This window comes from Sinohyriopsis cumingii, chromosome 7, assembly GCF_028554795.1.
Source record: "Sinohyriopsis cumingii isolate HCF-2022 chromosome 7, ASM2855479v2, whole genome shotgun sequence".
In the NCBI taxonomy this organism is placed as follows: domain Eukaryota; kingdom Metazoa; phylum Mollusca; class Bivalvia; order Unionida; family Unionidae; genus Sinohyriopsis; species Sinohyriopsis cumingii.
Window position 1 is genome coordinate 59683011 of NC_142967.1, and position 20540 is coordinate 59703550.

The following is a 20540-nucleotide window of genomic DNA, read 5'->3' on the forward strand; positions in this document are numbered from 1 at the left end:
ACATTTCAGAAAGACCATATAACCCATGTTTTGGAGAATTAATCTCAGTACAAGCTGGGCTGTTAAACTGTTGTATGCTGTGCTGTTTGGAGTTATTTCAAATTACTTGGATTCAAAAGAATTAATTCTGTTATTTTTCTGAAAAAAATGTGTGCTCATGTAATATTGTGGAACAAGAACAGTTATTTTATAAAAATTTATTCAGCTATCAGAAACAGGAGTGATAATTCTGGTTTCTACAAGGAACTGTAGACTTCAACACTACAGATTTCAGCATACATCATCGTCTTCCAACCTGTATTCTTCATCGGGATTCGAACGTGAAATCAGTAGAACATTTTGTTATCACAACTACAAAAAATTATTCTTGGATTTGATTCTATAAAACCGTAAATTCACATTTTTTTATACTTTTATAGAATTTTTCCAGGGAAATAAATTATTGCATTCTTTCAAAGCTTGTTGTTTTTACTCTTTCTTGTGTTACTGTTTGTTCAAGCCTAAACAAGTGACATAAGAACGTATTTTTCTTCTATCTACATATATGTGTGGTCGTGCATCCACCCCTTGCCTGAAAATGGACTTGTCCAGGAAATGGAAATGACCAGCAAGCAGGGCTGTCTTTTACACTGAAAAACTTGTGTTTGGTTAGTCCTACATGTAAGACTTTGACGCTGATTATTTATGTTTACAGCCTAACTAACGGCGCTGTGTAGCATGTTTTGATGTCGGCTAACATCGTTATGAAAGTCACGTTTTCAAGAATATTTCCCACAAATGACAACTAAAGTAACTACGCTTTTCTACAAAGTAAAGTCATAATGTTTTAGACAGACTTTACTTACTCTGCCTTTTCTCTAATAAATTCAAATTCTCACAAAAGAAATGAACCTGTTTTCAAGATTCTTTGGCCTACATTTCAGTTGGCTGGAAAGCAATGAAAGCCGGGAATGCCGAAATCGGGGTTACTAGAAACACCGAAATACACTGAAAAACCGAAAGACGCCGAAATACACACCGAAATACACAAGTATTTATATGTTCTCTCTTTATATATCGGTTTCCACACACAAATTATTATTTGGTTTTGTGTGAATAATAATATAATGCAAGATAAAATATGATTTATGTGACTTTGATACGAATTATTTACTTTTTCCTAGTTAAAGGACGCGTCAATTGGTCGTACTTTATTGGACATGTTGATCGTTCCAGAACGGAGGTAGTAGGATAACGACTGATCGTTCCGGAACGAACTTAATCTCCGGAAATGAGAAGTAAATGTTTTGATATAAAAGCGTTCTACAGTATTGATATTATCACATACACAAACATGAGCAACAAGAATGGATCAATATCCATGTGTTATTTGTTTTGGTGAATGTAAAACTGATGCTTTTCAATGCACAAATTGCCGACAATGTGTCCACTGGGATTGTATTTCCATGAGTGCAAAAGACTTGAGATCATGGTCTCGCGATTACTTGGAGTTTCTTTGCACGACGTGTTCTTTAATGGAGATGTATATGATGCTGGACATGCCTTACAAAGGTAATACAAATTTATGTTCTCTCTATAAATAGATACCTTGATGAATTACATATTGTTTGTCGTTATTATTCTTCAAATATATATTTTGATCTTGATATTCAAAGAATTAAATAAGATTATATTCGTGCCTCTTTTCCCGTTGAAATGAATGTACATGTTTGTGACAATTACATACTTTTCCTGTATCTCTCTTTGTATCCATCTATATATTCTGTCCATACAATACATTATTAATGTTATATACTATTGAATTGATTGACTTATTTCAAAGCGTACTTCAGTCGAGAACAAGAAATCACTTAATATTACTACTGTCTGCGCAAAACTTCGCGAGGACGATAAAAATATTGAATGTATTGATTTAAGTCACATATTTATATAGTTCCTGTTCTTTGTTTATATTTGCTCTTACTATTTGGGGAGAGAGAGTAATATGCTCATGATTTCTACTAAATCCCCATTTGTAATTGCAATTGACAAAGTTTCTTAAAATAAATGATTTAATTTATATGTACCTAACCTATATCTGGCCATTCTTGCCCTCTGGTCATACTTAATGCTTTAATCTACGTTTCTCGTTTTGTCCTGCACACGTTCTATTATTCATTTTTATTTGACTGCACACCCGCTGTTGTCTTCCCCGTGATCTCATTGCTTATTCAAACTAAGATAACAATGTCGAGTGCATTAAAGAAATGGCCCCGATTTTGATAGCGGGTGTGGTTATGCATACGTAAGTTATAAGATAAAGAAACAAGCATTCGTCTTCTTCAAATTGAAAGCTGTCTGCAGCCTGGAAATATATTTTTACAGTGTCATTTAAATATGACAAGAATTTCACTTATATTTAAATGACACTGTAAAAATATATTTCCAGGCTGCAGACAACTTTCCATTTGAAGAAAATGAATGCCCTGACCAATGCTGCGAAGTCAGAAAGTAAGCAGTCAGACTGGATAAAGATAACAGAGCAACAATGCACAAACTTGTTCAAATGCTTCAGACGCCACATCGACATAGACACAAATTACATGATTTCGATTGACGGTCATACAATTGTTGTTGCACCAAGGACTAATGGACGAAAACCTGGACAAAGGAAACGAAAAATTAATGTACGAACTGTGACAATTACAGCTAAAACATTTAAACATGAACCAGAGATTTCGTGATAATGTGCTGTATTTTATTGTGTTCGGTTAGGTTTATTTTACCTTGTCTTGTGCAACATGACTTTTAGTTAGATTTTCAAGAGGAACATTATCCTGAATACTATTGGATTAATTATCTGCGCGCTCAAATTATGCATTCGTTCAAACCTGATACATTATGTGTGTAATTAAACGTAAATATTAAATTATGCCAAATAATGAATAATACGTCTTTTTTTATACAAAAATGCTTACCTGAGTTGTCTTTGTCTATCATCATGTATCGTGGCTTGTTACGATCACAATATTAATCTCAATCTTGCATATATACTATCGAATACACTTTTGGTACTTTGTTACATTTCACTTTCACTTTGTGTATGTATTTCAATTCGCCGTTTACCATATATATGTCAAATCAAGTAATTTTATTATTATTCAAACATGTATGACTATTCCCAGTTCACAAATTTCCAAGAAGAATACTTTTTTAACATCCTTGCAAACTGTCATATCATCATAACCGGTATATATATGCCAAATATTTGGAAACCTTTTAAACAAAAAATAAATTAAATGTCATGTATTTGTCAAAAACTATATCATTAAAAGTTATAGTAAATATATAATATAATGTCGGCAAATACTTTTGATACTTCTATACTTTTCCCTTTCACTCTGTGTATGTATTACTACGATTCGCCATGTATCAGGTCTATCGAATCAAGTACAACCGAGTGACATCGTTACATGAATTTTGCTATAAATAGGAAAAAAGTAAATAATTAATATCAAAATCACACAAATCATATTTTATTTTGCATTATATTATTATTCACACAGAACCAAGTAATAATTTGTGTGTGGAAACCGATATATACAGAGAGAACATGTAAATACATGTGTATTTCGGTGTGTATTTTGGTTTTTCAGTGTATTTCGGTGTTTCTAGTATTTAACGAAACGAATGAGAATATATTATGCCTAGTGGAACTGTAAGAAAGGGTTCATTTCATTCAAAAAACATCCCCAACATGTACCTACTTGAACTTACTTCGGCATACCTCGACTACTGTCACATTGCAACAAATTCAAATGTATATCAATGGAAAGTGAAAATGCGTCCGTTTGCTAGTATCATATTTTCATCCCGCCAGGATAAAGACAGCACAGTAAGTATATTAATTACACATAAATTAGTGGAAGAGTGTCGATATAGGCTGCCAAGTGTGAGAGATGTTCCTGAAACTTTGATTACTCATTCCGATTTCAACGACATAAGAACACGCTATACAAGGCTGTTATTTGGGTAGTAAGACATAGCACTAAAACAACATTTGCTATGTCTTACATTGTAGGACTACTGTTTGGTATGAAACACGTAGATAATAATGGTGCTGGTCCCACCCCAATCAGGTTTGAAATGATAAATTAATGTATGAACCAAGTTATGTGCTGCTTTTAAAAAAATCTCTTTTGTGGTTTTCGTTTTTTTATTTTTACATCGGTAGGGGCACAAACAAACGCTGAGACTTATTCACACAATACAAAAAATGATGGTTCTAAAGGATTTAACGCAATGGTTAAATGGAACATGGATTATAATTAGCGTCTGGATACGAAGCTTAATCGAATAAATTTATTAATTAATAGCGCGATCATTCGACTGAGTAACAAAGTGGACGCTCCAGCACGAATTATATCTCCACCGACTTGCTGTCCACCACCAGTCACGTCAGTTAAGAATAAACGGGAGAGGACAAATTGTTGGTCTACACGTCATCCCTCGAAACTCAATGCCATTTACTATTTGGAATAAACAATCAATAAAGGACTAACAGAAATTGCATATTTATATGGATAATATTTATTAACTTTCATATTCGACCCTAATATTTTGATGAACTGTGACGACGAACTGAAATAAACGGCATGAAGACGCGATAGAAAATGGACACATGTTCAGCTGAAACTTACCTACTACCATAGTCTCATCAGGAATTTCTTCGATGAAACATTTTTTCTCAGTTTCTCCGATGTGAAAATAAAGTGCCGAGGCAGCAGATAAGCAAAAAATTAAGATAATCGAAGTGCAACGTCGAAACGACATGTTGTTAAATTGGACAGGAAACAACTAGTAATTTGTACACATGCGCAGATGATGGCCACGTAGATTACTAAACACGGCTAGAATTTGGTTAGTGCAAACATTGATTCGAAACAAACTTATGCTAACTTTTCTGATTTCCAGACTAGTTGTTGTATTCATTATGATGACAAAGGGAAATCAAAAACTGTAATATATTTTCAGAGTTTGGAAGCCAGTCTGCTGCCGGCTATGGAAGTGAAATGGCTAGCAGACGAATGGAGCAGTCATCAGTCAGAATTTCTGATGAAGAATATACAAGACTAGAGAACAAATTTGAAGCACTGCGAAATGAAGTAACATGCCTTCTGATCCAAACAGACCCACTTTTGGGCAATATTGATTATAAGGGTTTTAAACGTTGATGTCCCGTATAATCAATGCAGCATCAGCAATAGTCCGCGTTTCTTGTGATTGACATAGGACATGCAGTAATAAAGTACAGCTTTTACAAGTAACCTATCTTTAATAATGATGTATCCAGTAATAATACAAATCAAGTCATATTTGGCTTTTAAATGCTGCTTGGCAATTATTTCTCCACCTGAAATGAGTACTGTACGCGTAATCAAATTCTGTTGAGTAAGATGTCTCTTGAGTCCTACATTATAAGACGTATCACGTTATTTACGTTTTGGTGCTACGTCTTACTGCCCAAAAAATGACGTTGTGTTGCGTGTTCTTATGTTGACTGACACTGGTACCAGCCCAAATTTTCAAGAATATCTCAACACCTAGAAACATGTATCAAAGTTTTTCCACAAATTAAATTTGTATTGATTTATGCGAACTTGACCTACTTTGGTGTCTTGTCAATTTCACACACAAGCAAATGGACGTGTATTCAAGTTCTGCCGAACTACATTTCAGTTGGTTGGAATATGATGGAAGTTGAGAATGCTGAACTTGGTTAAAAGGATTATAAATATCTTGAACAAAATGAACCTATCCAAACAATTTCTTTGATGTTGGTATATTTTTATTTGTTTCATTAAAAAAACATTTTTCAAACCTTATCTGATTTTGGCATTCCTGGCTTCCATTGCATTCCAACTAGCTGAATGGAACATGAAAAGGTGTCCATTTGCTGCTATCTGATTTTCATTTCATCAGGATAAAAAAAGCAATGTAAGCAGATTCAATTAGATTTAAATTTGTGGAAGAGTGTCAATATCGGTTTCTAAGTGTGTTAGATATTTCTGATAATGTTATCTCATTCTCCTGTCCGTCAACTTTGGAACATGTGACACAGGGCCATTATTTAGGCAGAAAGCACCAAAACATAAATAGACCGCTCCGGTGGCCTAGTGGTTAGAACGTCTGCCTCGGATGTGGGAGGTCGTGGGTTCGATCCTTGGCTGAGTCATACCAGAGACTTGCAAAAATGGTAGTAACAGCTGCCTCGCTTGGCATTCAGCATTAAGAGGTTAGTGTTAGGACTGGTTGGCCTTGTGTCAGGATAATGTGACTGGGTGCAGGGAACATCATGCTACATGTCTGCGGCATGATGCCCCATTGCTAGTCATCACTATAAACTGCCACATTGCAGACATAGTAGCAATATGGCTGAAATATTTTTAAAGCTGTGTTAAAAATCAAAATCACAATCACATAACACCAAAACATAAATAATATGTGATTTGCCTTACATTGTAGGACTAGACCTATCCCCTGACAATTATTGTTACGGTAGTGAGTGTGATGTCAAATTTGCATGAATAACAGTGTTTCTGATCTGATTTTACCTGTCCGTATTTGTACGGAATAAAGCCCATTCATACGGTCATTGGTCTGAAAATATGATTTTAGGTTGCATTTGATTTTTATTTTTTCAAAAATTAATTTTTAAGTCGTTTTTGTTTCATTTCGTTGTATCATCTCTTTGGTCTGCATCTGCAGTTTGTGCCATATCACTGATTTTAACATTCTCAACATCCGATTGTTTAAGCAAAAAAAAATGCCACTTAGACAAGAAAGTTTCAGCACAAAATCGATGATGAAAATGGAAAATCTACACATAAAAAGTAGCATTTTCTACCAGTTTTTAATATTCTGTGGCCATGCCTTAAACCATCATCTAAAGGAGAACATTTTGTGCTCTGAACTATTTGCAACATAGACTTTTCCGGTGCACATGGTGGAAGGAATGACTGTTCTCGGCACATGGAATCGGAAAATCATGCAAAATTGGGATCGTTAGTGAAGGGAAATAGAAATATTTTGTCCATGATGAAGGAAAAAGAAGTCAGTGATTAAGACACATTTCAAAAGCAAATAACACGTGCTGAGGCGATTCTATGTGAGTTTATCATAAATATAAATTTATCATTGAGCACAGCCGACAAGTTAACGGAAGCAATGAAAAATATGTTCCCAGATTCCAAAATGGCACAAGGTATTTAGATACAATCTCTCTCTCTCGATCTCTCTCAGAGACACACACACACACAAAGACAGATGCACACTCATTGACACATTAGACCAATGTGGGTTGCTTTTCCTTATATATTAGATCTAAACTTCTGTTTTTTTGTTATTGTTTTTTGTAAAAATTAAAACGGAAACTCAGAATCACAGTTCGAGGTCAAAGAATTGCCCCCACCCTGGAATTCTGATGTGTATGCTAGATTCATGAAAGCTACTTGTTTAAACATTAAATATTTCCATGAATACTATTGAATATAAAAATATATCAAAATGGATAGAATTTCATAGATATAGAAACTAAATGTAATGATCTCATTGTAAAAATAAAATATATTAAAAAAATTCAGGTCATGCTCATTATTACAGTTGTACATAACTTGGCTATACTTGGTCATTAGTTAATTAGTTTGCAGATATTGGAATAAGGTCTGAAATGCATTTTTGTTTTTTTCAATTCCATATAGACTTGGGTAAATAATAGGCTTTCTGTCTGTGGTTGTAATTTTTTTCTTTCCATTTTTTAATGTTATTGCTATTCTTCAGGATTGAGATGTCGCAACAAAGCAACTGCCGTTATAAAGAAAATGTCAACCCTTCAGATCAATGACCTAACTGCATGCATGATAAAAAATGTTCACATTCAGCATTGCCACTGATGGAAGCAATGAAGGTGACAAGAAACAGTTTCCTCTTGTGGTTTGAACCAAGCAGTCAGAATTAGGACAGGTCAGCTCAGAGCTATTGGCACTGCCTGTATGTGAAGGTTCTGCTACTCGTGATACAGTTTTTAGTTACATGTTTTTAAAACTACTTTCGACGGTGGGGATAGTTATGCCTTTCAAAGGACAACTGCACTGACATGGACTGTTGTTAATGATAGCTTGTCAGGTTAGTTTCTTTAAATCATTATCTATAAAACTTAAGATTGGACTGAAAATTTTGTTACAAGGCTGTATGTACTTCATTTTATAAGATTAGTATCTTGTTCCCTTGATAAGGTATTTCATTATTTCTGTTTAAAACAATTTCATCATCATTCTTCTTGGTATTGATTATGAGATTATAAAGTGCCAAAATTCCTTTAAGTTTTATTTTCTTTGTTTTCTTTTCCACTATCTGCATTCTGATTGTTTAAGTGTTATGTCTTTTTCAGGTGAAAAGATCTTTGATCTTGTGCACAAAGAGCTTTTCATCCGTGGAATTCTGTGGAAGAATTGCATCTCATTTGCATATGACACTGCCAGTGTAATGACTGGGAAGAAGAAAGGAGCTTTATCCTTTGTGGAGAAGGAACAGCCTGAAGTCTTCTTGTCTGCCTGCACCCTTGACTTAGTCACTTTGCAGCAAAAAGAGTTGCAGAACGCCTGCCACCAGTTATGAGGTCCTGGTAGACATCCTGTACTTCTTGAAAAAAATCTGAAAGATCTTCGGGGACTATATGATGTTGAACCAAAAAAAAGATGCTCAAGCATGGAAGAACCAGGTGGCTGAGCATTAGAAGGTATGACACTGATGGATTACTATTCAGAATATTTGTTAGCAAACTGCCATTGAGTTTTTCAACAAATTCTGTGTAATTTCATTAGTTATAGGCCAGCAATTAATTTACACTACAATAATCATTTCCATGTTTCAGCTACATGTTAAATTGTTTAAATAATTAATCTAATATGTAGACAATGGCCTTAATGTCCATTTCTGGTCAGAATAAATTTATAAATATATTAATTTATGCAGTTTCTCAAATTTGTTGCCTTCTTGTTTTTCAGATGCCTTTCAAGACTGCTTGAAAATTGGGATCCATTAAAGCATTTCTTCCATGAAGAACAAGCAAATAACCAGGAAAATCTGAAGAGAGGGGCCACTGTGCACAGAAGATTGATGTAATTTTCCAGTTCCTTCGTTCTCCGACAAACAGGCTGTATTGTTTATTCCTCAGATATACCATCAAGGCATTTGAAAAAGTCCTTTAAAAGTTACAGGCAGAGGAGCCCATGATCCATGAGATGTGTCCATTGCTGTGTAGTCTCTTAAATGATCTATACAGTCATTTTCTTAGGCCAGATGCTATTTTGAATCATACTGTGGAGGAGGTCCGTTTCAGAAATTGACAGGAGCAAAAGGATGATGAAGAAAGAGATTTTCTGGGCAAAGCAGAGGCAAATCATCTGCGAAAGAGCAGAACAGACTTTTATTCCTCAGTGATGGCTTACTTTGAAGCGATCTGCACCTATCTTTTGGAGAAACTGCTACTACAAGACGCTCTGCTTCAACACATTTGTGTTGTGGATCCTAAGAATCAAGTAACAGCAAAATCAATAAACTTGCATTACTTTCTGAAAAGATTTCCATGCTTGTTACCACCAGGTGCAACTGCTGATACCATCGCAGAGCAGTTTTGCCGGTAACAATCAATGGACATCTCAGTGTGTTTGAAAAACAGAATAGATGAATTTTGGATTGCTGTTTCTACCAAGTAACCTGATCTCCCGTCTTTGTGTAATGTCATGCTAACATTACTCACTGTGCCTCTTAGCAGTACTCTTTGTGAACACATTTTCAGCTGTGTTAGGAAAAACATTACTGATGAGAGATCCTCACTAACCAATCAGACCATCAAGGCTTTACTGATCCTAAAGTCAAAACCAAAGAATTTTTCCAGTGAGTGGACAGATGACCAGCTGGGTAGGATAAAGAGTGCCATTAAAAACCCATAGACAAAGCCTTCATTAAAACATTAATTCCAAGTGGATCAGTTTGATATTGTTGACAAACTTTGTACAAAATAATATATGAAGTTCATTTCCATTCTATTAAATGTTGACAAAGCTGATACTAGATTTTATGAAATAATAAGACTGAGTTCACCTATCTAGATGAAGTTATTATTTTCTGAGTGGATAAGAATGTCTATCATAATTTTGTATCAAGTCTTAATTAACCATGTATAATGTAACAAATTGGCATTATTTAAAATTTTATGGATATGTGTGAAGCTGAGAAAACAGATCTTCTAGAGAAAGTAACAGAGGTAAATAATGGAATAAATTTTAGTGTGTGGAGGTATTCTTTTGTGGTTTTTGTCACTGTAATATAAACAAGATCTTTAAGTCAGTGGTGGTCAATTTCTGCAGATTTTGCCTTGAAACACAGAATTACCTGAATACCAGCATCTTTACAAACTAAGACTTATTTACTTAATATTGTATAGTCATTATGTCATGCAGTACTGTGTAGTGCAGCACTGTCCAACCCGCGGTCCACGAGCTGTATGCGGCCCGCAAGCTGATTTTAAATGGCCCGCCAGAGCTCGAGCAGCTATATAGTCGCTGCTTTTCCATTTTCTGCTGCGGCCCTTGGCCTCAAGAATCACATTTTTCAGTGGCCCATGGTGTCAGAAAGGTTGGACAGCACTGGTGTAGTGTATTGATAGTGTCTACTGTTTTTGTGCTGTTTCACAGGTGATGTGTGCTGTGTTATGATGTTAGAAACACTGAATGAAAATACTGACTACCTTCAAAAAATACTGATTGACATTGCTTAAAGTACTGACAAGAAAATGTGTGGGTAAACAGTTCTGGTGTTTGGTAGCTTGTTGACTGATGGGAACAAGAGGCAGAATTTTTAGGACTATCTCACACACTTGGCAGCACATATTGATACTTTTCCACAAATTACAGTCATGTTTTAGTGGGACCATACATACTCTGTTATTTTTCAAATAATGCCAAAGTTGGTTAAAAGGATGACAAGTATCTAGAATGAAAAGAAGCTGTCTGAACACATTCTTCATTATTAGTAATATTTTTATCCATTTCTTTAAAGAAACATACTTCATCTTAATCTGATTTCAGCATTACCTGCTGCCATTGCATTCCAGCCAACTGAAATGTAGGTCTCCAGAACTTGAAAACATGTCCATTAGCTTGTGTGAGAATTTAATTTTGTTAGGAAAAAAGACAAGGTATGTAAAGCAACACAATTTGAACTTGTAGAAAAGTATCAATATGTGCTGCTGAGTGTGCGAGATATTCATGAAAATCTGGCCTCTCATTCCACTGTCATTCAACTGGGGAATAGATTACACATTGCCATTATTTAGGCAGTATTATTTTACCACCAAAAACATAAATATTAAGAGAGACATCTTACATTGTAGGGGTTCAAAAAGTGACTTTGTTTTGTTAAACTTTATTGTATGAAACACTGTCCTGCACATGCACAATGTCATAAAAATTTATTGAGTTACAGACTCATTTTTCATGGTATAAAAAATGCTTATAGATTCATTCTTTTTATTGTGAGAAAAGAAACAGCTATGGTAAATCAAATTTGTCTGCTACCATATACTTTGCCCTATCCCAGATTTATTTTCTTGAGGTGTAAGACATCTTTTTAGCCTTCAATAATTTTGATTCATTAACATGCTTAGTTTATATTTGCTGACATTTTCACTTATAAAGAAGGCTTCTGGCCAAGAGGAAGTAGAAATGTGTGACATAAACCAATATTACTGTTCAGGTTATTCTCTGACATGTGTACTGTATGCTGTTTTCAAGAAATGACTAAATTCATTATTGTATTATCTTGCCATGGTACTGATTTAGAAATTAATAAATTTATTTCTAGAGAAGACATGAATATTATATTGATAGCTGAATGAAAGATATTTAAATTAAACTTAGGTCATGAGAACTATTTTAGTAAGTGAAGCGTCACACAAAGAGGCTGGTGACAGACAGTATCATAACTGTTTGAGGTAGAACAACTGAATTGAGGCTTTATATGCAAAATACACGCTACTTGTAAATGTAAAACATACTACATGGATAAATCACATCTGCCGGAACATGAGCTGTCACATGTAAAACACAGTTTATTACTTTTAAACCCCATGACATGATTTTTAGTAACCGGAGGGGGAGGGGGGAGAGAGAGTTCTCTTTGAACCATGATACATGCCAATAACCATGTCTAATACTTGTGGAAAAATATTACAACAGGACAGTTTATAAAGTTAATTATCAAAGAGGTGATTAAAAGGTAAGGTGACACAGATAAACAACCATCACTAACTAGATTACTTAACTTTTCTGTGGAGCACTGCTGTGGGATAGGATTAGGATAATTTCCATACATAAAGTACATGAAGTAGAAGAACCTAGTTTGTTCACAGTTACTTAAATGAAAGGGCCATGTGTTGAAGAAACAACAGTTATTACTTTGTTATCTCAAATGATAATGTATGCCATCTTTATTCAAGATTATTGAGTACTTCATGATCAGCAACATTTCTTTAAAATGGATTCAACTCCATATTTTTTAACATAATTATTTTGGTAATTTTAGTAGCATGGAAGTGTGATTAAGATTTTAAAGCAAAATGTCAAAATTTATGTGTGATTCAGGGAATGATGGGCCATTGGTAAAGTGATCAGTGCCCAGCAGAACTAAATTTTAGAATTTCTGAATGACTTTGTAGAGCACAGTAGCAAGGAGAGGCACTCAATTAATTACCCATATTAAAAACACCATATTGACATTTAGTCATTCTGAAGTATATAATGTCTATATAAAGATTAACATTACCAAGCATCATGACAATGCACAAATGCAGCACTCAATCACAAGTCAGAAAGGGACAGCCCATTTAATATTCATGAAGGCCTGGGAATTCCTTGAAAGAAATTTCTGGCCTATGAAATAACTTTACAAAATTCTTACGCAGATGTATAGAAAATGTCAGTATCATTTAATTCATGGGTCTCAGTTTTGTTTTAAATAAAGATATTTTTATGGGTACTTAAATTTATAGTTTTGTCTGACAAAATATACATACAGTGTATTTGAAGGTATTTAATTTCATTGGTTAAACTCCATAAATGCCCTAAATAAAGAATACCAAGGAACAAAACTATTCTGACAACAAACATCAGTTGCTTTAATGGTTAAAACAATACTGCCACCAGTGTGAGCACAAATCTAACACCTGTCAAGATCATCCACTTTCAGCATCAGAGGAAGATTACACAGCCAACAACACTAAGCTAATCACTTACTACAGTACATGTGAATCATCTGTTAATTAAAATGCTCTCCATACATTTGCACCAGCTAACATCAAATACTTTCTGACAACCATGGTCTTAACAGTTACTGAAGAATGGAAAAATCCCCACTGTTTTGGATAATGTCATCATTCCTCATGTGAACCAAATATAAGACTAGATGTCTCTTATGCGATGGCAGATCAGGTCTCTTGCTTTTAGTTGGACTCTACTTGTAAACAAGTATATTCAGTATTTAGAACATTGTTCACTCAACAGATTCAATATGTATTTAAATGAGGGCAAATTTTTTTTCCCTCATCTTTCAAGACATTGATTTAAAAATTGAAAATTCATTGCTATGCCAACTCAGTGTGACCATTTGTTCACCATGTTGAAAATTCCAATGAGGACAGACCATTATCTAGTGACAAATTGCCTTCATGATATCTTTATTTTAGATGTTAATATAATTCCCAAAACACACTTAATAAATCAGACAGAGATTTTAAATTGCATGTGCAGATGCATCTGGCACTTTCTTAGTCTAGGCAGGTGCTCTTTTTATGTAGATCTTCATCATAGACATTGCAATTAAAAACTAACATAAATAGTTGAGCAGTTTTTCAAATGTTCTCTGACAATCTAGCAGTTATAATATGTTTAAAAAAGAATGCTTGAGACTCTTAGCTGTGTGAATATGTTGGACTGCAATTTGGGTAAGGTAGGGTAAGAAAAAATGTTATTATGTATGTGTTAGTTTTGGAAACAGATTTTGTTCTTCTTTTCTCCCAATCTTCATTTTCCCACTGGGATCCCAATTTAAGAATTTGATACATCTGATGGATTTATATTTTCTGCCAATGTAGACCAAACTGACCTTTGTAAACAGGTGACCTCTAAATGCAGGTTCACCTTTGAAACTTGCTTTTATGAACAAGTACCATGTACCATATACCATAATCATTAATAAAATTTAGTAGTAGTACATTTATTATTATTATTATTATTATTATTATTATTAGGTGTAGTAGTAGTAGATTCAACTGATTTAGTTTAATGCACTATTCTGCTAAATCATTAGGTATATGTCAGTACAGTGTGACCCCACTATAGCATGCCCTGTTATAACACAAATTCGGATATAACATGGTCATGGCTGGCTTCTGAAATTTTATATACATTTATTTTTCTCGCACACAAAAAATCTTAAAAGTACGAAACAATGTAACAAATTTATTATCATTTTGGGGAAGAGATTGCGCATGAATAATACAACACAATAGTGGTATGGCTTCTGAAATTTTATATACATTTTTCTCGTACATGAAATAATAGTTTTTATTTTTATAAGTATGAAAAATAAAGTGTAAAAAGTTTATTCTAGGATCGTGCAGGGTTTTGCTAATGTCACGAACTGTGATTTTATTTTCCTTATTGGCTCCAAAATATACCATTTGGCGATTTTTTTTATTGGTGACATTGTTGGCTGTTTAAACTTGTATAAACAACCATTAGTTTGGAGTGGAGAAATTCAGAGGCCTCGTGAAGGAAGCTGCAGACTTTATATAAAATGCACTAAAATTTATCAGTTGTTACAAAAACAATTTCTTTGTACAAACCATCTTAACAGTGCATTGTTTTTTTTCATAATCCGCTTATGTTGACATCAAGGATGAGTACTGTATGTTGTGAGATATCAGCTTTTTTGTTGTTGACATTTCTGGTAGCGGAGACCAACCAGATGAGGCATTATCTCGTAATCTATCTTTCGTTGGATTTTCGGCTGCTCACTAATAATTAATATATTTGCATAGACCGATATCTGTGTGTGGATCGTAATAAAATTCTTCTTTCCACTCAGAATTAATTTCTTCTGAACTCCCACATTTTCTGTACTAATCCATGTCATCAAACCAGAACACTTGCGTCTCTATTGTTGTCCATTGACCATTTGGCTGACACCAAAATAGTATATTTTAACTATTTTGTCTCATGAAAAGCTGTTATTTTTCATTTTAGAATGGGTGGGCTTATTAGTTTACATGTATATGCTAAGTACTATTTACTTTCACTCAATCAGTTGATTGGTTGATTCTTCTCTCTTACTTTATCTGATTATGAAAACTGACTTTCCACAAGTATACCACCTTTTTGAAAGAAAACCACACACAAATGATTGTCATATTCTGATTCTACTCATCATTACAGTATCAGATATGTAAACAGAAGTTGGACAGTAAGAGTGAGGCCTTGTTAATCCTAAGCAAAGAACTGGATCAATGTCGTAGCGAGCGGGATCAGTTCAAACTGATGGCAGAGCAACTGCGGGAACGTTATCAAGCCTTGAAAAAGCAAAATTTAGGACAGGTTTGTGTGTCATTTGTTTCTTTTTATGCCATTGTTTCAAGAAGTGATGAATATATAGTTTCCTTTATCCATATTTCTGTTATTCATTATAATGCCATGTTCAGACTGTGAGCCATATTTCAATACACCAATTAAAATCAGACTTGCATTTATGGATGCATATTATAAGGAATTCATTCCATATACATAAATTGGGTTACTGTGGTCTAATTCTAGTGTTAAGTCAAAAATACTTAAAAATTGTATCCCAATTTAAGTTTTTTTTAAAAGCTTTAATGCTAGCTCATCTTAGTTTGAATGTATATTGTGCACTTAAAATTTTGCCACCCATACATATTTTACACTTTTATCAACATTTCTTAACAAAACATAATTTGTCATAATGTGCATTGATTCAGGGTGTCATGGGAGTTCCTGCTTACTATGTTTCTTGGATTAAATTACATTTTAATTAACCCTTGTAGTGTTGTGTTGTTTTGCTTGACCTTGAAAACAGTGCTGAATTGTTTCTAACTGCTCAGTCTGTGTATGCTGAATTGTTTTGGAACAATACTTACTTTTTGGGCCAAATGCATAAAACAACTTCAGAACTATAATATTTCTTAGATTGCAGTGAAATTGTACAGAGTGATGCATATATGCATGCAGATTGCTAACACTTAAAATGTGTGTGAAATTTATGTGTTCATGGTTACCATAGCAACAAAATAGCAAAAAAGGGTGGAAAAATAATTTTTGAAAAAAAATCGAATATAATATATACTTTTCCATCAAATATAGTTATTCTGAATGTGTACATGGACAATTAGTTTTTTTTTCTACATATCACACATCCTCAGTTCATTACTTGTAGGCCTATGCTAGATAATTAAAACTTTACTTTCAAACATGTCTTTATATTTCAGTATGTTAACAATATTTAGATGATGCAGTATTTATGAGTGTTATTATTCTCAAAGGATCTCCGTATAAATATAATTCTATTATTTATAGTACATTGATAAGGAACCAATACTAATCATATTGAAAATGATAAATAATTAAAGACTTACTTTGGTTTCTATAGCAGCCACAAAATAATGTTAGTGTTTGAAAGGTTTAAAAGTCTTTTTAAAATAACATTGTTGGTCAAATCTTTTAACAGCATTCAGTTTTCAAAGAACTCAATATTATCAAGCTGTTTTAATTATGAAGGTAAAATACTAATTATCATAATGTAGAGAAAAAGGCTGGAAATGTAGAACAATTCTATTTCTCATGTTTTATTGTACAGAAAATACTGTTTATGCAGTCTAGTTGAACTAATGGAAAACTAGTTTACTCATTTGAAAACTGTTGAAAGGCAGATGTCTTACTGATTTTTATGTAAACACATCTAAAAGCAAGTATTACTATTGCTTGCAAGAATAAATTTGATGAATACAACTCTATACGTGTGACAGATGTAATAACTGACACAAAAGCAATCTGCAGGTTTGTCATCAACTGCAGTGGGCTTTATTTTTTCATCACATCATGTAAAATGAAACAAATTTTTTTCAAAATTAAAAAATGTTGAAAATGTTAGGATTTCATTGATGGATTTAATGACTTTTAGAGTTATTTCTAGATGCATATTACATACAATTTTATTTTTGCCAGCTTCAGTACTAAATCTTATCTATGTCTTAACTTTCCTTTACTATCTATAAACATGCAAACTGAATGCATATCAATAGAATCAGTTATATTATGTCTTTGATTTATTTTAATTGCTTTTATAATTAATGTGCTCTGTGATATTTGACAGTACATTTAGTTTTAGAATAACTTTCTTTACAACTCAGGTTGTTTTAAGATCTTATTTTTAATACATTTTCTGATGTTCAGCTAATTTGAGCACAACTAACAGTGGCCTACCAAATAGTCGTATTTGATTCTGTAACATTCAAGTGTCTATGTCTTAATGATTTTAATGCGATATCATCATGTAAGTCAGTATTATCAAGGCCATTAGTTTGGTTCTTAACTCTACACAATGGAGTAGTGTAATATTTTTTGGTTATATATGGTACGAAACATCAGCTTAGAAATGTCAAGGCAGGTATGCTCTTTGATCTTTACCGCCAAGTGTGGCAGAAATAAACAACAGTATGAACACTGAGATGTGAATGTGCAACAATGGATGGGGGCTCTTGTGTCCAGTACAATATATGATAATAATATTGGCTGTCAGGTATTATTTTGAGTGGAGCTATAGATTTGAGAGGCCTAAAAGTCATTATTACCAAAAATTAATATAATTATTTCTCATTGATTATAAATTATAGAGCAAGAGTTGCAAGGTTTTCAATGATAATTATTAATTGCAACCTACCAAAAATATTTAAAATAAAATTGATTTCTCAGCAACAATCTTAACATATCTCTCCTCATGCATATTGCTATCACCTGATAATGTGTTTTAACCAATCACTTTGCCCCAGCAATGTTTATGAGTTATTAGCCTTCTTGACTTGCAGCTGAATGTAGTACGTAACAAAATCCTGTGAATGGAGCTAGTCTTATATTTTTACATGGATTCCCATGAAACTTGAGAAATGTTTTGCCATCATCCAAGGATGCATTTTTCAATAAATCACTGCTTCTGTAATTTATATTAGAGTTATGCCAGCTTTGTCTTGCAGCTGGATGTAATATATGCCAGGATCTTGTAACTGTAACTAGTCTCTCAGATTTCTGTGGATTTCCATCAAACAAGAGAAATGATAGGGTCACCATTTGAAGATGTAAATATCAACAAATTATTTTTTGGCACACTTTTTGTTAGAGTTGTTGCCCATTATGTCCTGAAGCTAGCTATAGTATATAACATAATCTTGTGAATGTAGCCAATCTTTTATTTTTTATGGGTGATGGTGAAGCTTTGCACATAGTTTGATAATCATTTTTGAAGACACACTTTTCAACAATTACTGCCCTTGTACAATTTTTGTTAGAGTTATTACTTCTTACATCTTGCAGCAGAATTCAGTGTGTGGCAGAACCATGTGACTGCAACTATAGTGCAGTTTTTTATGGATTGCTCTGAAACTTGGTACATATTATGGTGTACATATCAACAGATCACTGTGCTCCTATAATTTTGATTAGAGTTATTGTTAATTTTTACTTGGTGCTGGATGCAGTGTATGACAGAATCTTGTGACTGTAACTTGCATCATAGTTTTCAGTGGATCACCATGAAATTTTGAACATGTTTTGGTCATTAACAAGTGCACAGTTGACATATCACTCAGCAGCTGAATGCATTGTAAGATAGAATCTTGTGAATGCAACTATTTGTGCATTTGTTTATGGATTGCTGCAAATCTTGATACGTATTATGGTCATCATCGCAAGATATGTACATTGATACATCACTTGGCTTATCTGATTTTTGCAAGAGTTGTTGCCCCTTTTTAACTCGTAGCTGGATGCATTATGTGGTAAAATATTGTGCATACAATTACTCTTGCAATTTTTGGTAGATTGCATTGAAGTGTGTCATCATGAGAAGAAATGTATGCTGACCAGTTGTTGTAATTACAGTTTTGCAAGAGTTATATACTTTTTGGATTTTAAACACATCACCAAAATAGCGGCAGATGTGGGATGAGGAAGAAATTGCAATATATTTAAATGAGAAAATTGCTGACCATTCCTCTGACTGTATCACTAGTCACTGTCTGTTATTCTTGTGCAGAGTGTGCTGCAATATACACAAGTTCAATCTTCCACAAAATTTTAAAGTGAAACTTAAAGTAATAAAAATGTTACAACTTGTCATATGTTCTACATGTGAAGAGTACCTAGCATTATGTCCTTCAGAATATGTTTTAACAACATTCGAAAAGTCCAAACTAATTTAGAGATTTCCAGATTTGAACTCAGATCATGGTTTGTACATTGGTTTGTGTTATAACGGCCTACTGGCAGGACAACTTCATCTTCATTATTGTTGTAAGTGAATGTAAGTTTGTATAATTTTATAAACTTCCTCATTAAGCCAGTTTGATCAGTTTTTAATGATATATTTAAGGCCCCTCATTGAGATGCTTCTTTTTATGAATGAATGATCACATCAGCTTATGGTTTTCATCAAATGATTTATTATGATGTCTAGGTGGTCCATATTGAAAATGGTGCCAGTCTGGCCTCCAATATGGCCACCACAATAGTTGTATTGAAAATATTGTTATTGCTATTCCACCTGGATGGTTGGAGACATCAGCTTTTTGCTTAAGCGAAACAACTTCTTATGATATTTAGTTCATATTAAATGGAGTTTGTGGCAGTCTGGTATCTAATATGACTACCATTGAAGCCATTTATAAATCTTGTTATAGGTACTCATTCAGAATAAGGTTTTCACCAGAAGACTTTTTATGGTCATAAATTAAAATGGTGCCAATCTTGCATCTGTTGCCATCTTGAAAATCTTATTATTTCTATTCCACTTAAACATTTCTTATGATATCTGGTAGGCTCAAAATGAAAAAAAAATGAAAATGATGCAAACTAACCTTTAATTTGACCACTGTGCTGGCCATCTTGAAAGTATTGTTATCTCAACTCCACCAGATAGATAGTCATATCAATATGGGATTTTACCAGAAAACATCTTATGATACCTTGTTGCTTCTAAATGACTGTGATGCCAGTTATACATATATTATAGCTTACATGATGGTTGTCTTGAAATCTTGTCTGTACTCTCCTTGAATAGATGGTCATATTGAAATGAGGATTTTCAACAACAAAACTCATAATGATGTCTACTTAGCCTTGAATAAATTTTATATAAACCATTCTGGCATTAACGCCCTT

The 20540-nt window shown here is 33.6% G+C and overlaps 2 protein-coding genes across 4 annotated transcripts in view; one reads left to right on the plus strand and one right to left on the minus strand.

Annotated features, from left to right (window-relative positions):
• LOC149795345 (transmembrane emp24 domain-containing protein 9-like) overlaps window positions 1-4853 on the minus strand; it is a 36360-nt gene extending 31507 nt beyond the window's left edge. For 2 of the 3 annotated variants that reach the window (XM_089965119.1, XM_089965117.1), the window contains exon 1: window positions 4680-4853. In XM_089965119.1, the coding sequence (XP_089821245.1) occupies window positions 4680-4812 (133 nt within the window). In that variant the 5' untranslated portion in view covers window positions 4813-4853. The remainder of the gene's footprint in view (window positions 1-4679) is intronic. The other variant, XM_089965116.1, reaches the window with a different exon arrangement.
• Window positions 4854-5002: 149 nt separating this feature from the next.
• LOC149795346 (uncharacterized) overlaps window positions 5003-20540 on the plus strand; it is a 64291-nt gene continuing 48753 nt past the window's right edge. The window contains exons 1-2 of the mRNA XM_089965120.1: window positions 5003-5144; window positions 15534-15692. Coding sequence (XP_089821246.1) covers window positions 5052-5144; window positions 15534-15692 — 252 coding nt within the window. The 5' untranslated portion in view covers window positions 5003-5051. The remainder of the gene's footprint in view (window positions 5145-15533; window positions 15693-20540) is intronic.